The sequence below is a fragment of the Phalacrocorax carbo genome, chromosome 7 (assembly GCF_963921805.1).
Source record: "Phalacrocorax carbo chromosome 7, bPhaCar2.1, whole genome shotgun sequence".
Lineage (NCBI taxonomy): Eukaryota > Metazoa > Chordata > Aves > Suliformes > Phalacrocoracidae > Phalacrocorax > Phalacrocorax carbo.
In genome coordinates, this window is record NC_087519.1 from 24,361,339 (window position 1) to 24,386,910 (window position 25,572).

General features: G+C 49.3%; 2 protein-coding genes and 1 long non-coding RNA gene across 3 annotated transcripts in view; 2 read left to right on the plus strand and 1 right to left on the minus strand.

Annotated features, from left to right (window-relative positions):
• Positions 1-10,058, minus strand: part of LOC104045628 (mucosa-associated lymphoid tissue lymphoma translocation protein 1-like) — a 27,698-nt gene extending 17,640 nt beyond the window's left edge. The window contains exons 1-8 of the mRNA XM_064456968.1: positions 9,978-10,058; positions 9,085-9,188; positions 8,667-8,785; positions 8,210-8,363; positions 7,383-7,561; positions 5,798-5,894; positions 3,363-3,389; positions 2,541-2,744 (exon numbers count right to left, since the gene is read on the minus strand). Of these exons, the coding sequence (XP_064313038.1) occupies positions 2,541-2,744; positions 3,363-3,389; positions 5,798-5,894; positions 7,383-7,561; positions 8,210-8,363; positions 8,667-8,785; positions 9,085-9,094 (790 nt within the window). The 5' untranslated portion in view covers positions 9,095-9,188; positions 9,978-10,058. The remainder of the gene's footprint in view (positions 1-2,540; positions 2,745-3,362; positions 3,390-5,797; positions 5,895-7,382; positions 7,562-8,209; positions 8,364-8,666; positions 8,786-9,084; positions 9,189-9,977) is intronic.
• Positions 9,231-15,841, plus strand: LOC135314319 (uncharacterized). The gene is made up of 3 exons (XR_010373816.1): positions 9,231-9,620; positions 14,050-15,473; positions 15,602-15,841. It is a non-coding gene; the product is annotated as an uncharacterized LOC135314319 (long non-coding RNA).
• Positions 15,842-15,931: 90 nt separating this feature from the next.
• The window catches only part of ALPK3 (alpha kinase 3), a 36,417-nt gene continuing 26,776 nt past the window's right edge, over positions 15,932-25,572 (plus strand). Inside the window, 2 exon segments of the mRNA XM_064456965.1 lie at positions 15,932-16,109; positions 16,111-16,308. Of these exon segments, the coding sequence (XP_064313035.1) occupies positions 16,078-16,109; positions 16,111-16,308 (230 nt within the window). The 5' untranslated portion in view covers positions 15,932-16,077.

The following is a 25,572-nucleotide window of genomic DNA, read 5'->3' on the forward strand; positions in this document are numbered from 1 at the left end:
ACCTGATAAGGAGAGCCACAACCAACCATGACCTTGTGTTGATGATTCCAAAGACCATTCCCACCAAGCCCTGTAGGAGTGTAAATCACAGACAGGTCAGTAAGGACACACAGGGGAGGCCCAGCCATCCAAAGAACCCCACAACAGGAAAGAGGTCTAGGGAAGTCAGGCACATTTTCTTCAGCTTCTATCAGCATCCTGAAGCTAAATAAAACTCCGGAAGCAACAACAAGCACTGTGCTCAAATACTAACCCACAGGCTATGTCCTCTCTTCTTATCTGCACCAGCAGAAAGATGCATGAATGCCCCAGTGTCTCTGCCACTGGAATTAAACTTCCAAAGACAGCCAGCCTCACTTCTCGGGCATGCTGACAGGTGTGTCTGTGTAACACCAGTCTCCCACTTCAGACCAGTGACAGTCTTTCACCAGTCAGCCCTCTCCTCCCAGCTCCGTGCTTCACTCTGTACACCTATGCAAAGATCTCCTGACTTCAGCTGTGATGGCTGCTACATGGGAGATGGAACCTCCTTGTTCCTTAAGCAGGAAAAACTAGGTGGAAACACTGGGATGTCTTTGTGTAGATGAAGGTCTGAGACACCCACGTGGATGTACAGGACTGGCTATCACAGGCACCCCTGGGGTCTTTGTAGCCTTTTAATAGGCCACCTAAGTTGTTCCTGGAACTGCTGTTCCACACTGTCTTTCCATGCGTATGAATTATGTGAATCCTAAACCTCTCAGTCAGTTCTAGATGTTTATCCTGGAGCTAGTGCCTTGAAAAATTGATATATAGGGTTTAGGAGGAGTTGTTAGCTTCTTCTAAATGTGTGTTTTTATTAACAAGACAAGTTCATTTCAATGATTTGCACTTTGCCTGGTTCTTTTAATTTTATGTAAGGAAAACAGCTGAAGAAATGCTAGAAAATGCATCACAGCAAGAGGCAGCACACTTCAGATGGAGAAACCCTGGGGCAATCAGAAGCCAGACTGACCCAATGCCCCACCTTTAAGTCTGGATGCCACCAATTACGGAAAGGGTCCTCAACTCAATCACACTGCTGGGACCAGCCTGCGGTGGGGTTCACTGCCTCCAAATAATAGTAAACCACTCAGCTTAGAAAGCTGTAAAGAAAACCACCATCCGGAGCAGGTTACACATAGCAAATACTTGAGGCTTACCAAGGACCAGTAACTCAGCTGTTAACGTTTCCCCTGCCAGTGCACAAAATCAATTTTGCCAGGACGGATCAGTGGCCACAAATGCAGAAAAGCACTATAAGTTTAAATAAGGCATGACAGCATGAAAGGTTTGACATTTTCAAATCTTTTTTCTCTCCAATGCTTGTGAAAACAAGGGAAGCACCATGGACAAAATGCCTCTTTTTACTATTGGATGGTATTGGATAGAGGGTAGGAACAGCAGCGCTGTGGGAAAAGCATAGCAGCCCCCCACGGATGACTGTGGCCTGGGAGAGGAGGTAAAGCCTAAGATGCAAGGGGATTTCACAAAGCAACCACAAAACGAAGCTGCAAGTGAAGTCATAGGAATATGCTGTCATCAGATGACGTGCTTGGCCGGAATGGCAACAACCGTGTACTGCCTTTCCCCACCAGCTCAGCTTCCCCAAGTGAGTCAGTACTTCCTGGAACGAGGTCACTTAGCAGCATTTCACTTGTGGCTATGTCCCTATCCATTGCACAACCTCCAAATTTCACACTGAGTGCCGGGCTGGAATTGGCCCGTGTTGACTTTCGCTGTCTGAGTGCCTTGGTATACTGCTCAGCTGGGAGGACAGTGAAGATAAGCCTCACCCTAACGTCTGGAAGCAAAACAACCATCTGCCAGGTGTTTTCAGGGTATCCATCAGGCTGGGAGAACCTCAGAAACCCCAAAGAAGCTACTTTCACCACCAAATCTGAACACCTGCTTTAAGACCCACAAGATCTGCTGGGTGATTTTGTGTTTGAGGAACGCTTACTGCTCAGGACAGCATGCGAAAAGCTCAAAGCCCAACCTCAAAGCCATCTGCAGCTAGGAACATGCTTCTGTAAAAAGGCTGTCAGAGGCTCAAATTAGACCATCAGGAAAGAGAAACAAGGAAATTGTGGCCGGCTGTAGCAGACACAGCTCAAAAGGGGCTCCTCTCCTTGCAAAGGAGCATGGTGGGGACAATTGACAGTCCATCTCCTCAATTTTTCATCTAAGGAAAAATCAAAAGACCTTCTTCCATTTGTCATTAGAAGCGCTGGGTCCCCAGAACCTCAGCACGAGTCCACACTGTTAGAGTTGGAGGTAAGCCTGCTTTGCCTGCCTGTAACCTGGCCAAAACTGAACAGCGTTTACTTGGGGGCTTCTGCCAAGCCTGGCACCACTGCAGATTGTGCCACAGGGCTCCTCTGCCTCCCCTAAAGGAAAGTTCAAATTTCTTCTCTTTAAATTCAACAGCTGTTTGGAAAATTACTAAATCCCTGCTCCTCCTTGGCATCAACCACTGCTATCCGCACATTGGCTATCTTACCTTACTGGCTTTGCCTTACCGTAGACTCCCTTCCTCAGGAGCTGCAGGAACCGACTGACTGCTGTCACCATCTCTGCCTTGTTCAGGTCCAGAAGGGAGACAACCTGGAAGCCCAGCTGCTCCAGAAGAAGACTCAGCTCAAACACATCCGTGACAGGAGCCATCAGGTTGGGATGATGCTGGTAGCAGTTGTTGCCCACTAAAAGTGCTATCTTGCCTGTAGCTAATGGAAACATCAAGTGACAAGACTGTAAATGCTCAGCAGGAGGCAAGGTCTCACCTCCTTCGGCAGAGTGAGGATACAGGAAATCTTTTCTTACATCTAGGCATCTTACGCTGCTATGAGCCCAGAGCGCCCTCCAGAAAGACCTTGGCTTTGACAAAATACACAAACCATTATTTTGAAAGCAAGATTTGCAGAGTTTTCACTTGACAACCAAAATCGAAGGAATGTAGGACGATCTGCACTACCAAGGTTATCTGGCACCTGCCCTACCACAACTGCAGGTTTTGCATGCCAGCAGTGCCTGGGAGGGGGATGCACTGAGCCAAACTAAGAGGTCCTTTCCTCCATGGTGCTGAAGGAGAGAAACCCTGGGCTCCTCCTTTTGTTTTATTCCCCCTTCCATTGTAGGAAAACCAGATTTATGGCACTTAGTAGTAGTGGGAGCAAGGAGCTTTGCCCTGCTCCCAAAAGCACAGAGCCCACGACAATGTGGACATAAAGTCTTGAAGCAGTCTCTGCAGGAAAAGCATTCCTATGCCCTGTCCTCCCATCCACCCTGGAGCCTGGTTTTTAATTAAGGGACTAATTGCTCAGGAAGAAGATGACAGTACTCACCAAAAAACTTTTCAGAGTGACACGTACCTGGAAAAGAAAGATGGAAACGATAAGCCTGTGCCCAGCACCCAGCACGCCAGTGCCAGCTCCCATCTCAGGTCTGAAACCTGCTCCAACATCCTTCAGCAATGCAAAGCTGGATTAAACACTACAGAGCATCCACACAAGCAACACTCCTCAGGCATGTTCTTCATAGCCTGATTGCTAACCTTAAAGACACTGGTCTGGCGATTTTGGGAGGATTTATGAAATCCTGCCTGATTTATGAAATCCTGAGCAGCTGGAAAGGAAAGCTTGGAGAAGGGGCAGGCCAGTGGAAGGAGGGCTGACACAGAGGAGCTGTACCCATCAGCAGGTCTGTGCCACTTGTACCAGCCCTGCCTGGGCTGCTGTGTTTCCCAAGGTGACTTGCCTGCTTCCTTGCTGCAGCAAAAGCAAAGGAAACACAACAACTTAAGATCAACATAAGCTTCAAAACAGAGGCCTTCTGCTCATGAGTGGTCAGCATAGAGGAAGCCAACTGTTTGCTTTTGATTGTAGTAATATTCCCAGAGCCTTTCACCACCCTGCTTTGGCTTTCCCTGCCTTTTAGCGGTTCCGGCTCAGAAAACCACTCCAAATGTGACTCACTTTCACAAAGCTCCCCTGCTCAAGCACTCCCAGCCTCTTAAAATCATCATTACCCTAACAACTCCAGCTTTTCCTATTTAAATTGTATGTGATTAAAAAAAAAAATCCAGCCCAGGAGAAAACCCTAAAGCCCTACAGGCTCTAAAAGAAAAAAATAAGGGCTTCTTTTTAATTGCATAAATCTCACAGGTCTGGAAGACCTTTAGCACTTGAACCAGTGTTGCTAATGTTCCAGGGATGCCTGGAAAGCTATCAGGACAAGCCCATTCATACTTTTCTTTTTTTGGGTCTTTAGAACCCAAGCGGATGGCAGGAAGATGTGCCAGGGAAGGTTTAGGTTGGATATTAGGAAAAGGTTCTTCCCCCAGAGGGTGGTGGAGCACTGGAACAGGCTCCGCAGATAGGTAGTCACAGCACCAAGCCCGAGGATATTCAAGAAGCATTTGGACAATGCCCTCAGAGACATGGGGTGAATCTTGGGGTTGCCCCATGCAGGGACAGGAGTTGGACTCGATGACCCTTGTGGGCCCCTTCCAACTCAGGACATTCTATGATTTTCTGCCACTGACAGAGCTGACTGTTCCCTGTTAAAGCTACCCAGCCATAACATTTTGAACCCAACCTAATGCTGTGCCCCTTTCTTGCTGCCTGTCCCCCCGGGATGCTGTTTTGCCAGTTGCAAGAAGGCAGGGGGAGTGGTCACTGGCTACACTGGACCAATTTGCACTCTGGAGCCATTTTAAAGCCAGCCTAAAAGATGAAGATGAGAAGCTTATGGCATAGAAAAATCTCTAAATGGAGTAAAGAGCCAGCAAAGCTCACCCATGCTATTCCTGTCTCACAGCAGGGCAAAGGGAAAGGGCCAAAGTAGCTGTCACACCAAAAGTGGAGCATGCCTGAGGCTCTAGGGTCCCATCTTCTCCTGGGCTGCCAGCCCAAGGCGCCTAAACCTTCCTGAAATAAACACCATCCTTTCCAGCTCTATGTGTCTGACCACATCCCTCCATCTCAGCAAGGCTGTAAATGAGTTTTAGCAAAGGACCCTGCTGCAATTTGGCTGGGGAGTTATTAAACCAGCACCCTGGCAAGGCAAGAAAACTGCAGCAAGCATCTGAGAGCACTCAATCTGCTCTAACGTGGCAGGTTTCCGATAGACTGCAGGACCCAGCAGCATCCCATGCTACAGTACAGCGGATGACCAGGTTTGAGTTTTTTTTTTCTTTTACAGATGCCACTTCCCTTGCTACCTCTGAACCCTGATATCAAGGAATCCTATTTACCACAGGGCTGACAGACGTCTGCGCCCGCCACTCGGCAGGGCTTGCGCAGCTCTGCTGAGATCATCGCATCCACTATATCCACGGTGTGAAATTGTGCTCTGCAGGCTGTTCCTGTGACAGCCGCCACAGGACTGCCAAGCCACTCCAGCTTCCCTGCACAGCCCTATGCTGCTTTTCTACTCTGAGGTGTCTTACCTTTGGCCCCCTGCAGAAGTGGTATCTAAAACCGGTTGTCCTTCCTTTTGTTAATAAAAGTGTGCAAGATCCATCCAAGCTGGGGGAAGGTTCAAGTGTCAGAGGCATGCATCCCCCTTCTCCTAATCCCATGCCCCAGTGCCCAGCTTCCCCTGCACTGACTGAGCCACAGGGTAACATGCCAGCACTGGGCTCCCTGTTCACCAGCCCGGCACTTCCAGGCAGCTTTCAGGAGCTTCCAGGAGAGCACTAAGCTCCTGTCTGCCCTCTAATTACTTTTCAGGTAGAAAGTGATTTGCAGCAAAGCAGACATGGGTTGGCTCTGCTCACCTATGTGAATATCCACGGCGTTGGTCCAGTGCTCTCCGTGGCTATTGGAGGCACAGCAGAGGTACGTGCCAGAGTCACTGACCTTTGCATGGGTGATCTAGATAGATCAAAAGTTAAATCACATTATTTATGGTGAAAATTTGTGACCCCCTGTCGGTATCTGCCAAAGGCACCTGGATTTCTGGAATAAAGTGTCTTTTTTCTTGCTGTTCACTAAGACCTCATTCCTTGCCTAACAAAGCTAAGAGACCTCCCCATTACTTGTGTCTTTCTAAGGAGCTCAGTAAGGCCACATGCTGCCAACCTCAGCTTCTAAAGCGCAAGAATTCTCTGCTCAAATGCCTTCCCTTCTTTTTTCAGCAGGCCCCAGGTCCCATGTCATAGCCATACTCTGCCCCAGGAGCCACGCTGGGAGGACGGTGCGTGGCCAGTATCAGAAGGTTGCCTGTTTTGCCTCTTAGGTGATACTTTCTAGATTTCTGATCATGCCTCTTGCTCTCTTCCAGCAAGTTTTCAACTCTTACCCGTTTCTCTTGACATGGGACAAGAGTCAGAGCAGCACTGGCTGGTGAGGACCTCTGTGGTTCTCCAGCACAGGCTCCTGCTCAGAGAGGAACTAAAGCCACCACCATGTCAGGTTGGCCATGGCTTTTTCCAGTTCAGTACTGAAAACCTCCAAGGACAGAGATCTCACTGCCTTTCTGGCTTCAGTGCAGCACCACCCACCTCCAAATGAAGAATATATTCCTAATCCCCAGCCTGAGCTTCCCTGAGAAAAATGCAATCTGAGGCCACTGTCCCCTGTAATATCACCTACCACTACTGAGAAGAGATTGGATCTCTTGTTTTCATTACCCTTCACGTGATGCCCCAGAAGTAAATGTGCCCTTCTTGCATCAACATGACAGCACTGATTTACATTCAGCCAGTGACCCAAAATATACTGAGGCCTTTTGCTGTCTCCCTGACTCTTTTCTGTCGGGACTAACCACTTTCCCTTCTAGCTCTCCTGCAGGCAGACAGCACTCCTGCAGCTCCATCACTCCACAGTCCCCTGCACAGAAATACAATAGCTGTCTTGGGCCACTGCTGCAAAAAGGCACAAGATATGTGCTGAGAGCCGTTAACGTATCTATGAATCGATTACTCCTTAGAAAAGCATCCACCGCTTTGAAAGCAGCCCATAAAACATACTCTCTCTTCACCCAGAGTCCTTCAGTCAGCTATCAAAGAAACAATGGTGATACATGGAGTGTTTTCTCACAACCCTGCAACATGGCAAAGAGAGCTGAGCATGAGGCTGCTTCTCAAGGGCTGGAGAGACAGGAAGGACAGGCAAGGAGAGGCAGCCTTCTGCTGGCATCCACCTAATCACACAGATCAAAGCACGCCTGAGCCCTGACACGCAGATACAAGCAAGGCTTAAGGACTGCGACCTGTCATGTCCAGGATGACAATAACACAACTTTCAGCAGTCTCTCCAAGGCTTCTGAGGCTCTCCCATGCCCCCCATCCAGCAACGAGCTTCTCCCATCACCCACCTCAGCAGCCAAAGTTTCTGAACTTTGAACGAAGGCAATGTTACCCAGAGTTTTTTTTTCTTCTGGTGTTCCAGCAGGTTCCCATTCCGGTACCACTGGTAGGTGGGGGCTGGGACCCCCATGGCAGCACACTGAAGCTGTAGTGGCTTCCCCATCTCCACCCTCTGCTTGGTAGGGTTGAGGACAATGACCGGTTCTCCTCGCCAGAGCCGAGGGGGCAGTCCTGCAAAGCAGCAGCACAGAATTGGTCCTCCCTCCGCAAGGGCAGCAAACAAAGGTGATTCCTCCCCCCTGTATAGGACTCCGTGCCTACTACCAGAAAAGTGAGCTTTTTCCATCCACACCAGGAGATGCCATCCCACAGGATGCCACTGCTGCGCCTTTCTGCTCTGGAAGCAGAGAATCCTTGAAAGCGACACGTGCAATAGTAAATGACACGCCAAAGTCCTGCCTCTGGCTTCCCAAACCTGACGCTCGCCCTTTCCTGCCAAGGGTGCAGTCAACCTGCTGAGGTCAGCCACACCCAGAGTTATTTTTCCTCAGCTTTGAAATATCCAGATTGCTTCTTCCAGTCCCTCTGCCCAGTACAAATGGGCAAACATCTGGTATAACTCTGGAAAACCCACAGCAAGTGATCAGGAGGAGCAGGTACATACAGCCAGGGTTACCGCGACCATGACAAGGATCTGAACCATCCAGAGGGTGGACGCAGAGATCTGGCTTAGACCTGCAGGGTCATGTCGCTGGAGCAATCCTTCTCTATTGTGATTTTTGAGCTGGGAGGACACACTGCCCCAGGAACTGCATAGGATCACTGTTCCAAAGGTGGGCAAAGCATAAAATATAGAAAAGCTAGAAGACATGCTCTTACCTCTGGCGACACACTGATGGACCTCCACCTTCACCCAGTCAGAGAAGATGGTGTTTCTGTAGAGGTCATTGATTCTGCAGGTGTAGAGTTGGGTCTGCTGTGCAGTGATGGGCAAGTCTTGCTCAGTGGCACCAGGAATCTGGGAGCAGACAGACTAAAGGGAAAACACAGGTGGTGGGCAGCAAATCCCCCTTATCGCTGGTAGTAGAAGGCACTAGCAGGCCCCTCATAAGAGCAGGAAAAGTGGAAATCCCCAGTTTCCTCAACTCCTCCAGCCAGCAGGATGCACAAGAAGGAGCTTTTCCATTCCACACCCCCTCCAGCATCTGCAGAAGCCCTCAGCATGTGCACACCCCCCCTCTTCTTTAGCCTCCTGGTTCCCACCAGGTCTGCCCGCTGAGGACCAGCCCCATCACCCGGGTGCCATACCGAGGGCCACCTCTGCTCCCGATGTTACCTTATGCTGACAAAACCACTGGTACTGCAGCGACGTCCGTCCCTCAGCTCTGCACCGCAGAGTGAAGGAGTATCCCACAGGGACAGAGACAGAGACCGGCTGCTCGGTGATCACAATGGCTGTGGAGAAACAGGACGCGTTGGTGGAAACAACCGGGCAGGCACAAGCCAGGGGTTTGGTCCCACTCGGTGGCTGGGCACGCTAGGCTGCACGAGGGGGGCCCCGGCACCCACCCCGGGAGGGAGGGAGATGTAGAAAACCAGGGATGCTCAGCTTCCCCTGCCCAGGGGATGCCACGGGGCTTTTCGGGGTGTTCTCTCGGGGCCCAAAGGCAGGGGCGGCGGCGCTTTTTGCGCTGCAGGACAAGGGGGGGATCGCGCAAGCTGAGCCGCCCACCGACTCCCAGGCGGCCGCTCACCTTCCTGCATCGCTTCGTCGGCAGCTCCTCTCCGGCCTCAGCGGCCGCCGGCCGAACCCGCGGCAGCTCCTCTCCCGGGGATGCAGCAGGAGCAGCAGCAGCACCTGCGGCGGGCGGGAAAGCGGCGCCCGGAGCTCGGGGGGGCAGCTCGGACCCGTCCGGCGGGGCCGCTCAGCCAGCGCGGCGGCAGGCGGGCATGGCGGCCTCCAGGGCGGGGTAGGCCGGGCTCGGGGGGGCGGGGTAAACCAGGATTGCCGGGCCGGGGCTTCGGCGGCCTTACCCCGCGCGGGGCCGCGCCGCGGCCCCGCACTCACCTGCCGCCGGCCCCGCCGTCCGGGGAAGGCCCCGCCGGCCCCGCACTTCCGTGCCGCCGGGCCCGCCCCGCTCCCACGGCGAAACCACGCGGGGCGGCGCCGAGCGACGCCGGGGCTGCCTCCCCGGCGCAGGCCGGCAGGGCACGGCATGGCCCGGACCGGCCTGCTCCAAGGTGCCTCCCGCTCGTGTACCAAGGCTGCCCGTGCCTTCCCTGCCCGCAGGTATCCTCGCCCCCATCCCCACAAGTGTCCCTCATGCCGTCCCCACGGCTCTCCTCTCTCCCTGCTACGGGTCTCCTTGCCCACATGCCCACAGGTGTCCTTGTACTTCGTCCCCACGGGTCTCCTCACCCCCCACTCCGCAGGTGTCCTTACCCCTCTCCTCATGGATGTTCTCACCCCTATATCCACAGGGGTCCTGCCTCATCCCCACAACCACCCTCGCCTTCAACCCCATCCCCACAGCCACTGTCACCCCACTCCCCAGGGCCGTCCTCCCCACCACCCTTGTATCCCACTCCCCATGGCCACCCTCCCCACTGCCCTTGCACCCCACTCCCCACAGCTGGCCGCCCTCACCTCTCTCCCATGGGCCTCAGCCCCAAGGCTCATGGTGGAGACACCACTCTGCTGCCTGTGGTCTGGGCAAGTGGAAAACCTTCTGGGCTGCTTCCTCCGAGAAATCCCCACTGGCTGGCCAGGGCATCACGAGGGCCCCAGGGGAAGTGGCACTGGGCCAGCCGGCCTGGAGGTTGCACAAGCCCTTCCAGGATGGGGCAGAACTGGGATAGCCGGGGACAGCCAGCTCCCACAGGGGAAACAACATGGTGGTGAGTGTCAGGACTTGTTACTGCTGTGTCATGACTTTCATTTACAAAGTTAAGGACAGTAATATCAGGTGCATTAAATCAAAACTCATCACCTTTCAAGAGACGGGAGGACTATGTGGAAAGAAGCTAGAGGTCTGTGAAATGGCCAGAGAGGACAGAGGGTGAACAGGAGTGACTGGTTGTTGTTCCCAAAGAACTTAACTCTGAAGCAACTGGGCAGGGAGTGTGACACAAAGCCAACAGGGATGAAGCAGGTCTGAGCTCAAGACTTGGGGGGGGGGCCTGCTGACAGGTGCCTCCCCAGGAGGGGGACCACAGACCATCTGGAGAAGAAGCTGCAAGAGAGATCCTTGCTCCCTGCTGATATTTCTCTTCTCTCCAGGCTGCAGCAGTGGTGTAGGATGGGACATTCATGCTGCGTTCCTGCAAAAGTAGGAAAACGTGCTACACCCTGTCCATCCAATATGATCCAGAGTGATCCCTGCTCCTACAGCGACTGGTCCTTTTCCTTCCTGGATACAGGGAAAGTGATGCTTAGCATAGACTCGTAGGGCCTTTCTTTGTGCTCATCTCCCCAGCTGCCTCTGAGATCACACAGTCCCTCTTTCTTAATGTCTAAAGGGTCCAGCCACACATTTGGAAATAAACCCTTGCAGGCTTAAAATAAAAATATTAATGGATTGCAAATGAAGGTTCCAGCAGCACATGTGCCAGTAGCTCTGTGTCATGCCTGTGATGCAGTGCAGGTAGCTCATAAAAATTATCATTAAATTAACCCCAGCACTTTCCCGGAGCTAAAGTTCACACTTCTGGTTGATGCAGCTTCAAACAGCTGGAGGTTGCTGCGTTCCCCATAGATGGCTCCTCTGGGCTTCACAGAGCATCCTCCATCAAATACCTAGACAAAAAGTCCGTCATGCTTGTCCTCTGTAAAAGCCCTGCCTTGGCACGGTCTGCATGAATATTTGGTGAAGAAACAGCGGTGAGAGTTGTTGACATCACACTGGAGAGCAGGAAGAAGCCTGTGATTTTAGAAAGGAAGGAACCTGTGGGTATGTGTGCAGGCTGAGAAAGGGAAGGATATGTTGTGTGAGAAGAGTGAGAAAACATCTGCGACTCTTACTGTGAGTCAGCACTGGATTTGCAGGCAGAGGACGAAAGCTTTGCTAACAAGGATTGAAGCCTTGTGGCTGACTAGCTTAGGCTTCAAAAACTAAATGGTGAGAGAGCACATTTCCAAATGGAGATGGGAGCAGAGGGCACTGACAGGAGAACAGATGCTGTAAGAGGAAGCTCTGTCTCAGCAGAGCAATAGGCACAAGAACCATTCAGAGCCTGAAAGGGCAGAAAAAAAATACATCCGCTGTGTGTCTGGGGGAAGGATCAACCACCACAGCAGACTTTGTCTCACCAGAGTTGAGCTAAACCTGCGCTCACCATCCAGGTTTGCCTCCACTGCCAGAGTGGGGCACAGAACCATGGTATGAATAGGGTGGAAAGGGACCTCTGAAAGTCTCTGGTCCACCTTTCCACTCCAAGCAGAATGTCAATCAGTTGCTTGGCACCTTGTCCCACCCACAGTAGACTGTCTCCCAGGATGGAGATCGCCCACCTGTCTGGGACCCTGTTGTACTGTCTAATCCCCCCTTCACAGGGAAATTTCCTAACATCTAACCAGAACTTTTCTCCTTGCCACTTGCATTTGTTGCCTCTCAGTCTATCACTCTGCACCCCTGGGAAGTGGCTGGCTCTGTCTGGTCTGCACGCTTTGTGAGGTAGTTGAAGAAAGCAAGGTGATCTACATTTAGCCGTCCCCTGAAGACTTAAACCCAGTTTCTCTCATCCTCTCCTCCTATGTCATGTGCCTGAGCTCCCTTGATCACCTTGGTGGCCTTCACTGGACTCTAGTATATCAGTGTCCTTCCTGTCAGTCAGCAACTAAACACAACGCAGCTGCTTGGTCACTCCCCCCACCCCTCTGGGATGGGGGAGAGAATTGGAAGAGCAAAAAAACTTATGGGTTGAGATAAGAACAGTTTAATAATTAAGATAATAATGATAATAATGATTATTATTTTAGTAATAACAATAATGATAATATAATAAAAAGGAAAAGGGAAAAAGGGAAAAAAACAGAAACACAAACGATACAACCGCTCACCACCTGCCAACCAACACTGCCAGTCCCCAAGCCGCGATTGCTGCTTCCCTCCCCCGGCCAGCTCCTCCCAGTGATATACTGGGCATGACATTTGTCATGGTTTAGGCCCAGTCAGCAACCAGGCACCACGCAGCCACTCGCTCACTCCCCCCTGGTGGGACGGGGGAGAGAATCGGAAGAGTAAAAGTGAGGTAACTCATGGTTTGAGATAAAGACAGTTTAATAGGTAAAGCAAAAGCCACATGTGCAAGCAAAGCAGAACAAGGAATTCATTCACTCCTTCCCATGGGCAGGCAGGTGCTCAGTCATCTCCAGGAAAGCAGGGCTCCATCACACGTAGCAGTTACTTGGGAAGACAAATGCCATTACTCCAAACGTCCCCCCCTTCCTTCTTCTTCCCCAGCTTTAGATACTGAGCATGACGTCATATGGTATGGAATATCCCTTTGGTCAGTTCGGGTCAGCTGTCCCGCTGTGTCCCCTCCCAGCTTCTTGTACACCCGGCAGAGCATGGGGAGCTGAAAAAGTCCTTGACCAGTGTAAGTGCTACTTAGCAACAACTAAAACATCTCCACATTATCCCCACTGTTTCCACCAAAAATCCAAAACATAGCCCCATACTAGCTACTACGAAGAAATTTAACTCTATCCCAGCTGAAACCAGGACGTTACATGATATGGACTATCCCTTTGGCCAGTTTGAATCCACTCTCTCAGCGTGCCCCCTCCCCTCCCAGCTTCTTGTGCACCTGGCAAAGCATGGGAAACTAGAAGAGTCCTTGACTAGTACAAGTGCTACCCGCCAACAACCAAAACATTGGTGTGTTATCTCAACATTGTTTTCATACTAAGTCCAAAGCACAGCGCTATGTCAGCTGCAGTGAAGAAAAATAACTCTATCCCAGCTACAACCATGACAAGGAGTCTGAAACTGGACACAGTTCCAGGCCCGACATGGAGTCCCACCTGTTCTGGACACCCTTCTGAAGATGATCTGGGCTCTCTTCTATCAGATCAAAGCCCCAAGAGATAGGACTTATGGTGATAGGATGGTAAAATAAAGTGTAGTTCATAAGCTGGGACTTGAAATCAGGTCTCGTGAAGCTGTGGGACCTGAAAGCCTTCATCCTCCTTTCACAGAAAGAGATGGGAGCAGCAGAATGCCACCTTGGGTCCTCCCAGCCTAGCATACTGCCTCCCATATCGGGCAGCAGCTGGGGTGCAGTGAAGGGTGTGAGATCAGGGCACACACAGAGTGACTATTCTTTTGCAGCTCAGAGACTTCTTGAACCAAAGATAGTTTCTTTGTCCTGAGTAAATCTCAGGAGATGTTCCTTCCACAGATTTGTCCTATGGTGTTTCTTAACTACTCTTGACATTGAGCTGCCACAGCAATGCGTGGAAGCAGCTTAATGCCAATGTGAGGGAGGAAGCATCTCCCTTTTACTGATTTCTACCTCCTCCTAATTTCACTTGATGCCCCTGGTCTTGTTCTCCTTGTCTCTCACAGCTGTGTATACCTTAGTCATATGCATCTCACCTGTTCCTTCCAGACTGAAGAGTCCCAGTCTACATAGTTATTCTTTATGCAGCTCCCAGTCCTGGACCTCTGTCATCCTTGCTGCCTTTCTGTGAGTTTTGCATTTGGTTTTTTTTTCAGGTCTGCTGTATTCTGTTTGAGATGGATTATTCCTGAGTGGCATTAACCCATGCAGAGCCCACTGCTGCCTATGGAAAATGAGTATTATTGTTTCCCCTATGGATTATGTTACTTTTTAAAATGCAATTTTATCTTCTATTTTACTGCCTGGTGAAGGTGAGATCTTCAGTCAGCCCTCTGGGACCACCTTCTTTCCCCATATTTCTTAGGACGGCACCCAAATGTCATACGAAGTCCATCTCCTTTGCATTTGCCAAGACCAAGCATCCTCTCTGGTATCACAAATCCAGCTATTTACATGCCTGATAATGTCATTTCCTGCCATGGTGGCCCACAAAAAGCAAATGAACTCCAATACGCACACCTGAGATGACAGAAGGCTCCTTCCAAAATACTGCTCAAACACAAGACTGTCCTGAGATTTGAGCTCAGGAAAGCATTTCACTGGGGCTTGAGTGGAAGAACTAAAAGTCTGATCAGGCCACTGTCAACCAACTGGATAAATCCAGATTTGCAGTGCTTAGGACCACATCATAACTACTGCAACCACAAAAAACCAAATTGCTGACCCAATGTACACTGATTCTGACAGGTCAACAGGATCCAAGAAACTTTGTATGAGAGTAAAATTCACTTGAGGGTCCTGGCTTTGGATCTGGTGGTGTCTGCAAGCACTGCTCTACTAGACTGCATGGCTGAATCCCGCACAGTCACCACCTCTCCCCACAAACCTGTCCCCAAATCCCTGGTCCACAGATGTCACTGCCCTCCCATATGCCCACACTCTGGCATCTGCTGGTCTTGGCATTTTTCTTGGTGGACATCAGTTTCTCCACATGCAGATCTGGCTCAAGTTGTAGCCACCCCTTCCATTTGGACTGAGGCTTGATACATCAGTGACAAGAGCAGCTTAGGTCACAGCTGAGTTACATCAACCTGATGCACAACCTGTGTGCATGTCCATGCACATGCCATGCTTGTGCATAGGTGCTGCACACACTGTGTGCTTCTGTGCGTGCCCCCATTCCTGTAAAGGTGATTCACACACTGTGTGTGTCCATGAACGCCCCTGTGCCAGCCCCTATCCAAAGTCACCTTCCAAATCACAGTGTTTGCTGGTGAAGAGGAATCAGGGTGTTCTGGACCAAGTGATTCTTGTGGCCGTCACCTGCCCCGCTGCTTGCTGCTGCATTTGTTATTTCTCCTCCCCAGGGAGGACCAGCTCAAGTGCTGTTGGCTTTCCCAGTCTGGAGTTCTCTACCATCACCTTCCCACTTCTGCAGTAATCGCTGCTGTGCCGTCATGGGCAGACAGCCGATGCCCAGCAAATCTGCTCCATCTGTCAATCCTGTGCTGGAGGGATGCAGTGCCACCAGCGATGTGCCTGCAGCGCACGATGCAACAGCTTGACAGGCAAGACTAGGGTGGAACAAGAATAAATCTGATTTTATTATGTGTTATGTTTTCATTTGGTATTAAATCACTGCTGGTAATAGTTTGTGATATGTAACCAGTTTTTATAGCCCTCTTTTCTGCTGTCTTTTTCATGGAGACCAAATAGATACCAACACACCTCTGTGTTAAAGACCAGGCTGCCAAGGCATGAGATGCTCCTGAGGCCGATGGAAGGATGCGACCCCCGTGACTGCATGGAGCAGTGCTGCTGGCCGGGGCAGGAGCCTTGTGCCTGCAAGAAATGGGGGAATGTTTTAGCTGGTCCTGAGACATCTTCGAGGTGCGAGGAATAAAAAAAAAAGAATAAAATATGCTTTCTCCCAAAAAGATCAACTCGAGTTGGCAGTGATGGAAGGAGGAGGAGGAGGCTGGGCCCACAGCCCTGGAGGAAGACTGGAGGGAGGCCTGACACCCAGCCCGGGAAGAGAGCCCGGAACCCCCGCCCGGGAGCAGGCCGAGGGGACGCCGGGCCCCCGGGCCCGGGAGGGGAGGCCGGGCCAGGCCGGGCCCCCTGCGCCGCGTCACGTCGCCGCCGCCCCCGACTGACAGCAGCATGTGTGGGGGCGGCTATAAATGCCGGCGGTGACTGACAGGGCGGGCAGCGGCGGCGGGGCAGGAGCTAGGGCAGCTGCAGCCCGGCCGCCGCCGCCCGGCCGCCGCCATGGGCTCGCCCCGCCGGGCCCTCGCTGGCCTCTACGGGCGAGGAACGGGCAGCGTCGAGGGGGCGGAGGAGGCCGAGAGCGCGGCCTGGGCCTCCCGGCCCGACCGGCGCAGCTACCTGCTGGCCATCCGGCCCCGGAACAGGTGAGGGGCCGGGGAGGAGGCTGGTGGCAGGGGGGTGTCTCCCCGCCCGACTGCCACCGTGGATGCCTGGTGCCACCGGCCCGGGACGCAGATGCAGCCTGCGGAGGGCGGCGGAGGGCCGAGGGCCGGGGCCCGGGGTGGGGGGGGCGGGGACGACGTGTCTGGAGGCGAAGTGGGAAGGGAGCAGGCTGCCGGCGCCCCAAGCCGTAAGGCAATATCCCAGCCCCGGACGGACCGAGGTGATGGCCGCGCTGGAAGCTGCAGGGCCGCCTGGGCCTGTCCCTCCCCGGATCCTCTCCAGGGCGGAAACACCAAGCGATGCCTTGGGCTTTCCAAAACATCTTGTTTGCTGTGGGCCAGCCCGTGGCTGCCCAGAAAAGGGCTGCCGGTTTTTTTGTGGTTGTTGCCAGGGCAGGGGTTGTCAGCATCGCATGTCATTTTATAGCAGGGCAGGTGTGCGGAGTTGACTGCCGTGCTGTGAATTCCTGATGGACATGAGCTTCTGTGTCTCTCGAGTTAAACTTGCATACGGGATACCACGCTGACCTTCCTGCATTCATTGTAGTGAAGCTGCTTATGTTACCAACACCAGACTCGGAGCAAGGGGCCTGCTGTGCCTGTGCCTTATCTTATTGCCAAAAAGGTATTTCTGCAATGTAGATACAGGCGGAGCAGTGATGAGAACAGCATTCCTGGGTCAGAAATGGCCTTAGGCAGGGGGTCTGTGGTAGGAATAAGGCTTTGTTCATACGGCAGAAGGTATGATAAACATGATGCCGGCTGAGACTGGCTGAGGTTAGCAAACACATGGTGACGTGCCAGTGAAGGAAAGGTGTTGGTGACTGTGTTAGTTGTTCAAAGTAAAGCCTATAAATTACTTTGAATTCACTAGGAATGCTCTTTAGTCTGTAAACTCTTGAAAAGAGTGTGTCTCTTCCCTGTTGATGATTTATAAATAATCCATTTCCAGTGTGTCAAGGGCTGATGCCTCAAAGAATCTGATATTTGTAGAAATAAATACAGGACCAAAAGAGATAAAAAACGTGCTGCCTGGAATTCCGATGTTAAAACTGGGGTAATGTCAAAGTTAAGTTGCCTTAATTTGGTTCCTTTGAGCGTGTGATCTAATAGCAGTCTGTCTGCATACCGTGGCATCTTCAGTACCAACAAATGCCCATATAGCGTCCACCACCAATCTGTGACCTCAGACCATACAGTGCAAAGGAAGTCTGTAATTGTGTCCAATGATTCCATTCTGTGGATTACAAGTAGAGAATGTCTTTAATAAATAAGATGTGGAGGTGTTTTTGTTGCCTGTAGCTTGAATTTTGTTCCCCTCCTGAGCACGTTTGAATTGCAGCTTTAATCAGCTTAGCCATAAAGCAGGGTTTGTCAGTCCTGCAAGCGATACCTCCAATCTTCCCAGCTGACTTCCCCACATAGCTGAAGTTTTGCTTGAGGCCGCTGAGGAATGCACAGAGCAGTGTAAGGCTCTCATGCAGTGAGCCTGGTGTCCTCTGGCTGGGCTGACGCTGCAGCTCAGGCGTGGTAAATGCAGCATGTGTCTGGAAAGGTCTGAGTCCTGAACACCCTGAGCTTGTCAGGCTAGTGCTGTGGGTAGGAGCACCCCATTTTCCATCCATGGGAGCCTAATGCTTTTGCAGGCAAAGGGACACTGTACTGCTATGCTTAAATCAGCAATGTGTTAGTTTTCCACAAATTGTCCAGTCCCTTTTTCAACCCACTTACATACTTGGTCATGAAAGCCGATGGCAAGGTAATTTCGTTTTTGCCTGTTAACTTAAGTGGCTGCAGTAAATAAATACTCGCTGAATAACAAAACTGACCTTTCCCTGTTTTCACGACACTTTCATGACACCTTTCCTCTAACGAGTAAAGGAGGAGTAATATAAAAGTCTTATTCTCTGAATCTGCCTACAAGTGCTGAAGACTTGAGCCAGGGTGTGTGGAAACTTTGTTTATGATGCAGGGCAAGGGCTTGAGTGAAGTTGGGCTTTTAGTCCTATAATTAATTAATGTATCATAACAATTCTGGAGAGCAAGTGAGTGGAATGGTGTAGCAAGAAGACTTTCAGAAAGCAATTAGGAGTTTAATATAATTCAGGGACATCTGGAGATCTTGCCTGGGAGAACTTGAAAAGCAGGATGAGTGACATGCATAATGGCAGATAACATTCAGCAGTTTTCTTTAATGCAGAACTGTATTTGAATTTGATGTTGGTGCTAACAAAAGTACAGGACAAGTGATACAGACAGAGTTGTGGTGGGAGGTCACTGTGGTGGTTAGAAAACAAAAATGGATATTTGATTCAAAGAAAGCATGTGGGGTTTTCAGGCTTCTCTTCTGTCTTTATATGTATTTGTCAATTGTGTTTAACTGAAATATTTGCTTGTTCTCTTCACCCATTCTTAAAGCTGTAGAAAGTGTAGTGACTGGATAGAGGTACAGACATGGAAATATCTTTATGAAAAGAAACTGCATCTGGCTGACTCAGGAACATGTTTCACATGTATTCATGACCCATGTAGAAAATAGTGTGGATTGCCTTACCTGGTCTCCCTAATCCTACAGGAGACAAAGGATGTTGTGTAAATTGAAGGATACTAATTTAGAAACCAGTACACTGTGTTTTTGTGTGTGTGGTTTTTTTATTTAACTTGTAGAATTCATCAGAGGTGGTGCTGCAGAGGCCAAAAGAATGAAGGTTTTTAAAATGGCCATAGAGAGAACACCATCCCTATATTAGAGTATCACGGTGTTTACTTTTCATGCCCTTAGGAACTGGACTTTAGGAAGAATCTTCCTTGTGAGCAGATAGCTCAGTGGCAAGAGGTCACTGGCTTTCCTTTGTCAGTCTTAACATACCTGATAATGGGCAATGCAAGGAGCAGCTTATGGTTATGGTGAATTTTCTTCTGCTCTGGCAGCTAGCAGGACTTTTTTGTTTTGGGGTAGGTGTTGGTTTAGCTTGGGTTTTTTTGTTTGTTTGTTTTGTGTATGGTTTTGTGTTGAGGGTTTGTTTGTTTGTTTTTTTTTTTAAAAAAAACCCTCTTATGTCTCAAAGCACTTGACTATAATTACTTCACAAAGTGAGAGGAGCAGCTGTCAGTCCAGGGTCTGCTTTAGCCTGTCGTGGGCCACAACTTCAAGATATCTCTTTAGGTGTCCTTTTTGTAAGAACTAGCTGAGTCTGGAGAACATCTTGTGCAGAGAGATGCAATTTTATGTAAAATCTTACGGCAGAGGCTTCATCTGAGTCCTAGGCAAGCTTCTCTGTTAGAAGTGATCTGCACCTCTCGTCTAATGCAGATGTCTGCTCCTTGGTCTCATTGCAGCATTGCCTCCTTGCTTAAATATCTTTTCTACTGTCATAGCTTCATCATATGCAGATATTTTTAGAGTAGAGTGACATTGCCTCTGATCTTTGACGGCTGTCTCTGGTTATAGTGGCAATTGAGCTCAGGAGAGTGCCTTGCCACCTGGATTTTCTGGCTAGAAACCATTCCCAATCTTGTACCTCTTGCTTTGCACATAATATCAAATGAAGGTGAAAGATCTGTTGCTATAATAAAGTGAGCTGAAAACACAGGAGTGCTTAGTTCCTAAAAAGCATATTTAGCTTTCTTCCCCACTAAGAAACCAACTGTGGCATCTGAGGGAGTTCAGCGCATCCATCTTGTCTGACAGAAACGTCCCAAACTCTGAAATGAGGGAGATCCAGTATCCACTTGAAAGGCAAATGTAAAGGTGTTTGGGTTTGTCTCTAGGGTAGGGGTGTCTTTTTTCCAATTGGTGTAATTATCTGCACAGCGGTGCCCTGTTTGAGTGTGGCTCCTTGCCAGCTGTGCACAGTGAATAATAACCCCAAACTGCATTTTACAGCCTCCTTTCTAAAGCCTCCTGTCCATATCTCCTAGAAAGTCAAGCAGAGCTGAGTCTGTAGGCTGAGCTGATAACCTAGGCTGGAAGATCAAGATGTGGAGCTGGACAAATGGTGCCCATCAGGACCACTGCTAAAATACAGAATATATCACATGTGTGAACTTTGCTTTTCTCTGAAAACCTCATAAACGGAGATATTTCCCAGGCCTGGGATCCTATCCAATTGCATAGAGTGGAGAGCATGGTCTCTTCTGAACAAGGCACCTCTTCTGCCACAGCAGAGGCAGTTTCCAGGAGTTGGAATGAAAACATGCTCTATCCTCACTCTGTTTCAGCAAGGGGAGGAGGAAGGTCTTAGGTGAATGAAACTGTTTTCTCACACCAACTCAGTCTCACACTTCATAGCATCACCTGGTCCAAGAAGAGGAAGGCAGAAGAGCTGTTACGATCAACTATACTTTCACTTTGCTTCTTTTCTTTGCCAGGAAGATGTCAACTTTCCTGGGCACCTCATTGTCCAATATTTGCTTTGCTTTCTTTTGTCCTTTCTCATTCCTTAATGTCTTTCAACTAGCTGCCAATTTAATTTGGGCCATAAAGGCAGCAATAATTCAGAGTTAAAACACACAGATCTGAGACATCTTCAGAGTATTACAGAGGCTGATACAGGAATATGTAACTTAATATTTTGTTTTTCACCTTCTCTGTTAATGAAATCTAGCTCTAAATGGTTACATGCAAGTCCATGTTCATCTCGGCTTAAAGTAAATTACCTGCAGAAAAAAAGCTATATTTCTCCAGCTCTGACATTGATTCGTTCTGTGACCTTGACAAGCAAAGACTCAATACATCCGTTTTCCAGTCTGTAAAACAACAATGTGTCTTGTACAGCTCCATAGCACTCACAGCCACTTTATCACAGCATTGCTGATAATTACTGCCATGGTATAGGAAACACAAACACACTTGTTCTGTGTGTACATGAAGTGCTTGATAAGAAGCAGGACACAAGGCAAGAAAGAAGCCTTAAGCATAACCATACATGCATGAAATTTTTGTTGGCTTTTAAATGTTGAAAATGATTGGCCTCTGACAGCTGAGGAGACATGCAGAATGGCTTGTATTTGTCTCAAGTAGTATTAACCTTGGAGGCAGAGAAGTTAATATGAAATCTTATACTTGGAAGTCTACATGTGCAAAACATGCCCAATAATGTCACGGGTCAGAGTGCCAGCAAGAGGGAGCGTCTGCAGGGGATTGCCAGGACCATCCCTCTGTCCTGCTCCTGGGATGGAAGGAGTACCCTGTTCTCGGTGGACTTTTCTGAGGAGCTTTTGTGCAATGCTGTTTCCGTCCAAACATAACTCGGAGGTCTCAGCTTTGCTGTCATTGTCACATTTTGCTGTTTACTTGCTGCACTGGACAGCTTGTGTGGCTCAATTTCCATGCTGTGGAAGAGCACTGACATATATTAATGGTTGTTGCAGGTCAAGTCCAGGTACATATGAGGATGGAGCCACTGTGAAGCCTATTTCAGGGTCTCCTGAGCTCTTGTTGGCTTCCATATAAGGACATGAGATGGAAAGAGAAAGATTTCTTTATCTCTGGAAGAAGACTTACAGAAAGAGGAGAATTTCATGCAGTAATTGCATGAGAGGCTTTAAATGCAGAAATGCTAGATTTAAAAATCTGTTTTTCAGGCAGTTAACTTTTCAGTGCCAGTGGGATAATGTACCAGCATAGGCCATCAACTTGAGCAATATTTTTAGTTATTAAAAAAAGTGATGTTGACAGTTCTGCCTCCTGCCCTTGCAGTAAGATGGAAATTTGGCAAGTGCATGAAAAATGGGAAGATTGCCTTCACTTCTGAAGAAAATTATGAGTAGTTGAAGGGCTAAAACTGTTAAGTAGATGATAAGCGTCCAAAGGAGTTTGAAAGCATCTGATGAAACAGAATTTAAAGAATTGAGGCTGGTAGAAGGCACATAGTAGAGGGGGCATAATTCTCATGGTTCAGTGCAACAGTGGTTAATAACAAAATCTGTATTTTCAGGGCTAGTTTTTCACAGAATCACAGGTTGAAAGGGACCTCAGGGATCATCTAGTCCAACCTTTCTAGGAAGAGCAGAGTCTAGACAAGATGGCCCAGCACCCTGTCCACATGACTCTTGAAGGTGTCCAATGTGGCCGAGTCAACCACTTCCCTGGGGAGATTATTCCAATGGTGACTGTCCTCAGTGTGAAAAATTTCACTCTGGTGTCCAATTGGAATCTCCCCAAGAGCAATTTGTATCCATTCCCCCTTGTCCTCTCCATGTGACTCCATGTAAAAAGGGAGTCTCCATCTTCTTTGTAACTACCCCTTAAGTACTGGTACATGGTGATGAGATCCCATCTGAGCCTCCTTCTCTCAAGGCTGAACAAACCCACTTCTCCCAGCCTATCCTCATATGGCAGCTTCCCAGTCCTTTGATCATCTTGGTGGCCCTTCTCTGGACCCCTTCCAGCCTGTCCACATCCCTTTTGTATAGAGGGGACCAGAACTGTACACAGTACTCCAGGTGTGACCTGACAAGTGCTGAGTAGAGTGGGATAATGACTTCTTTATCTCTGCTGGCGATGCCCTTTTTGGTGCAACCCAGCATCCTGTTGGCCTTCCTGGCCCTCTTTTTAACAAGCTGTGTGTTCCTTTATAGATGTGAGACACCTGACAAGGCTTCCTCCCATCCAGACATCCTTGGAGCAGACTCTTCATCAGGGGAGACACATCCACTGTTGATGCTGCATTTCATTAGCAGAGACCTCTACTGTGTTCACTAACAAGTCTCTGGATTGCTGAGGACACAAACAGTCCAGTCCCAAAGCATATCAGACTAGACACACTGGCCCATCTATTGTGCCTTGCTCAGGAGCCCTATGTTTCCAAGTGGATAGGTCTGATTTAGAGTCTGATACAGTTATGCTGTTGCAGCTCAATGCTGTGAACATAATTAAAACGAAGTGAAACGCCAGCTGCCTGCAGGCAGGGCTGTTCTGGCTGAAGTGTTCAGAATTTGATCTTGTTCTCTCTGGGCTTAAATCTCTAGTCTGTAAAGCAAATTTTGCTTGGTTCCTTAGCATATTGAGGTTAAACTTCAGTTAATATGTGAATCTTTGTAATGATGGCCTTTTTCTTTTGATAATATCAAGTCTTCTCAAGAGACCTTCAGTCTGGTATTCAGCACCATGTTTCAGGATGTGCAGTGAATAAAGCCCAGCTTTTGTGCCTCACACAGGAGATTAAAGAAAGTACTGATGGTGCTCATGGTTTGATCACATTCATGAGCGCAAGGAATTTGTGGCACAGGCACCCTTCATTCTGGCTGTTGTTATTTGAGTGATTTCCTTTACGTCCAAGCCAAGAGACCTTCCCATTTGTCTTACACAAGAAAGCATGATTAAAACCACCCTTTTTCCTAGGCTAGCATTCTCCAGCAAGGGTTTTACGATCTTCACTGCTGGCTTCTTAAGTGATGCCCACAACCTTAGTATTCCTGGAGGCCAAAAGGATGCTTTTCCCTTGCAGTGGTATACAATGGTTTTTTGTTTCCTTTGCTGTTGCAAAGCTGGGAGGTGATTCATAATTTGTACTTATGCCTGTGAGTTGTGTTTCCAGCTGGATGGAGCTGGCTAAGGGCAGCCCAGAGCGCAGGGACACAGTGCATCTGTGCTGCTGCCCCTGGGATCACCTGGGGTGGCTGTGCTTGGGAGGGTTGAGGGGAGGAGGAAGCTCAATCCTCCTGGGAGGTCAGGGCAGGGTGAGAGCAGCTGGAGGTGGAATTTGAGCTCTCTAAGCTGTTAGGGTGGCTGGGAGTGATGAGGACAAGGTGGCGTTCTGGTCAATAAGGCAGGTAATGCAAAGGCATGCCTTGCAGTGCTGGAAAGGACATGGGGCTCAAAAGGATGCCCCACGTGGTAGGGTTCAGCTGGAAAGAGAAAGATCCTCTGTCTGACTTCTCCCATGGGCCAGCGCAGCATGTGCACAATGGATCCAGTGGCTGATCCTCAGCCTGTTATGGTTAGTGTTTGATTTTTCCAGCTGGATGACACCTGGTCTGCTCATCCTCTGGCTTCATGAACAGCAGTTTGCACTGGGGAGGGATCAGGATCGTGTGGCTGGGGGTGGAGAGGGTGAAGCTGCTGCCAAAAGGGCAAGTGCCATCCATGTTTATTGGGTTAAAGCTGTTCCTGAATGGCTGTCTAACAGATCTGTCTTTGCTCTCCAGATCTGAAGGAGAGGAGCCAGTGAGCTCCTCAGAGCATTGAGTTTTTTCCCCCAGTGAAAATGTGCAATTTGTGTAAAGTGTCAGGCCTTCAAGCTGAACTATTTTTTTTACTTATAATTCAAATGGAGATTCCGCCTTCACAGGCAGAAGTGGTACATGGTTGGCAGTAGCGATTTTCAGAGACCCTCTGTGGTCATTTTTAGGGCAAGACTTGAAGTCCTGCTGACTTCTGTGCCATTAGGACTTGCACAGAGCCTGGATGTGGTCATTTGGGTAGAAGACCTGAAGAGGTGCAGCTTTCTTGGCTCTTCATGCTGTCTTCTGTGTCATCATCATAAAGCACTGAAGTGTGGTTATTCAATGGTGGTATTCAGTGCATAAGACTGAGAAGGTTTGACCTGTCTGCATGTACCAATGCGGGAGTCTGACTTCTTATGTCCCACAGGGGATGTCTACACTGCACCCACCTCTGAGGCTATATGGTGAGGTTATTGCATAGTCATAACTAACATCTCAGTGTAATTAAATCACAGAGTTTACATGATGTTAATTAGCTGGTACCTAGTTAGTTTTTGATTGCCATGTGGGTGAGCTCAGGGTCTGAGGAACTGCCCCTGACTGCTGTGGGTCAATGCTGAGAGGTTATTTCCTACAGCCTGCAAGGGGCTGCTGCCACAAAATGGCAATGTGGCCATCTGGCAAGAACATGAGACCTTGGAGACACCCCTTTGGAGAGCTGGTGGCCACTGGTAAGTAGCTCATCTGGGTGTCCTTTGTGTAGGACTTGTGTGTTTGATTATTTTTTTATTATTATTCTCTGAATTGGTTAATGTTATAACATGTTCCTGCAAAGAAAGCAAAACTGATAGATTCTTGTAAAGTCTACTTCTTTTATTTTTTTTTTTGCCAGACCTTAGTGATTTGGTTGGCAAGCTGGAAAGCAATGCATAGTGAGCAGAGAGTTTTCAGCTTCTCCAAAGAGCTGTCCTTGGAAGCACAGAGGGTCACCAGCTCAGGCCAGCAGAGGAGGGGGCTTGCAGTGGTCTGTACTCCTGCCTGCCATTTAATCAAACATCTCCTAGAGTGGAGTTGCCT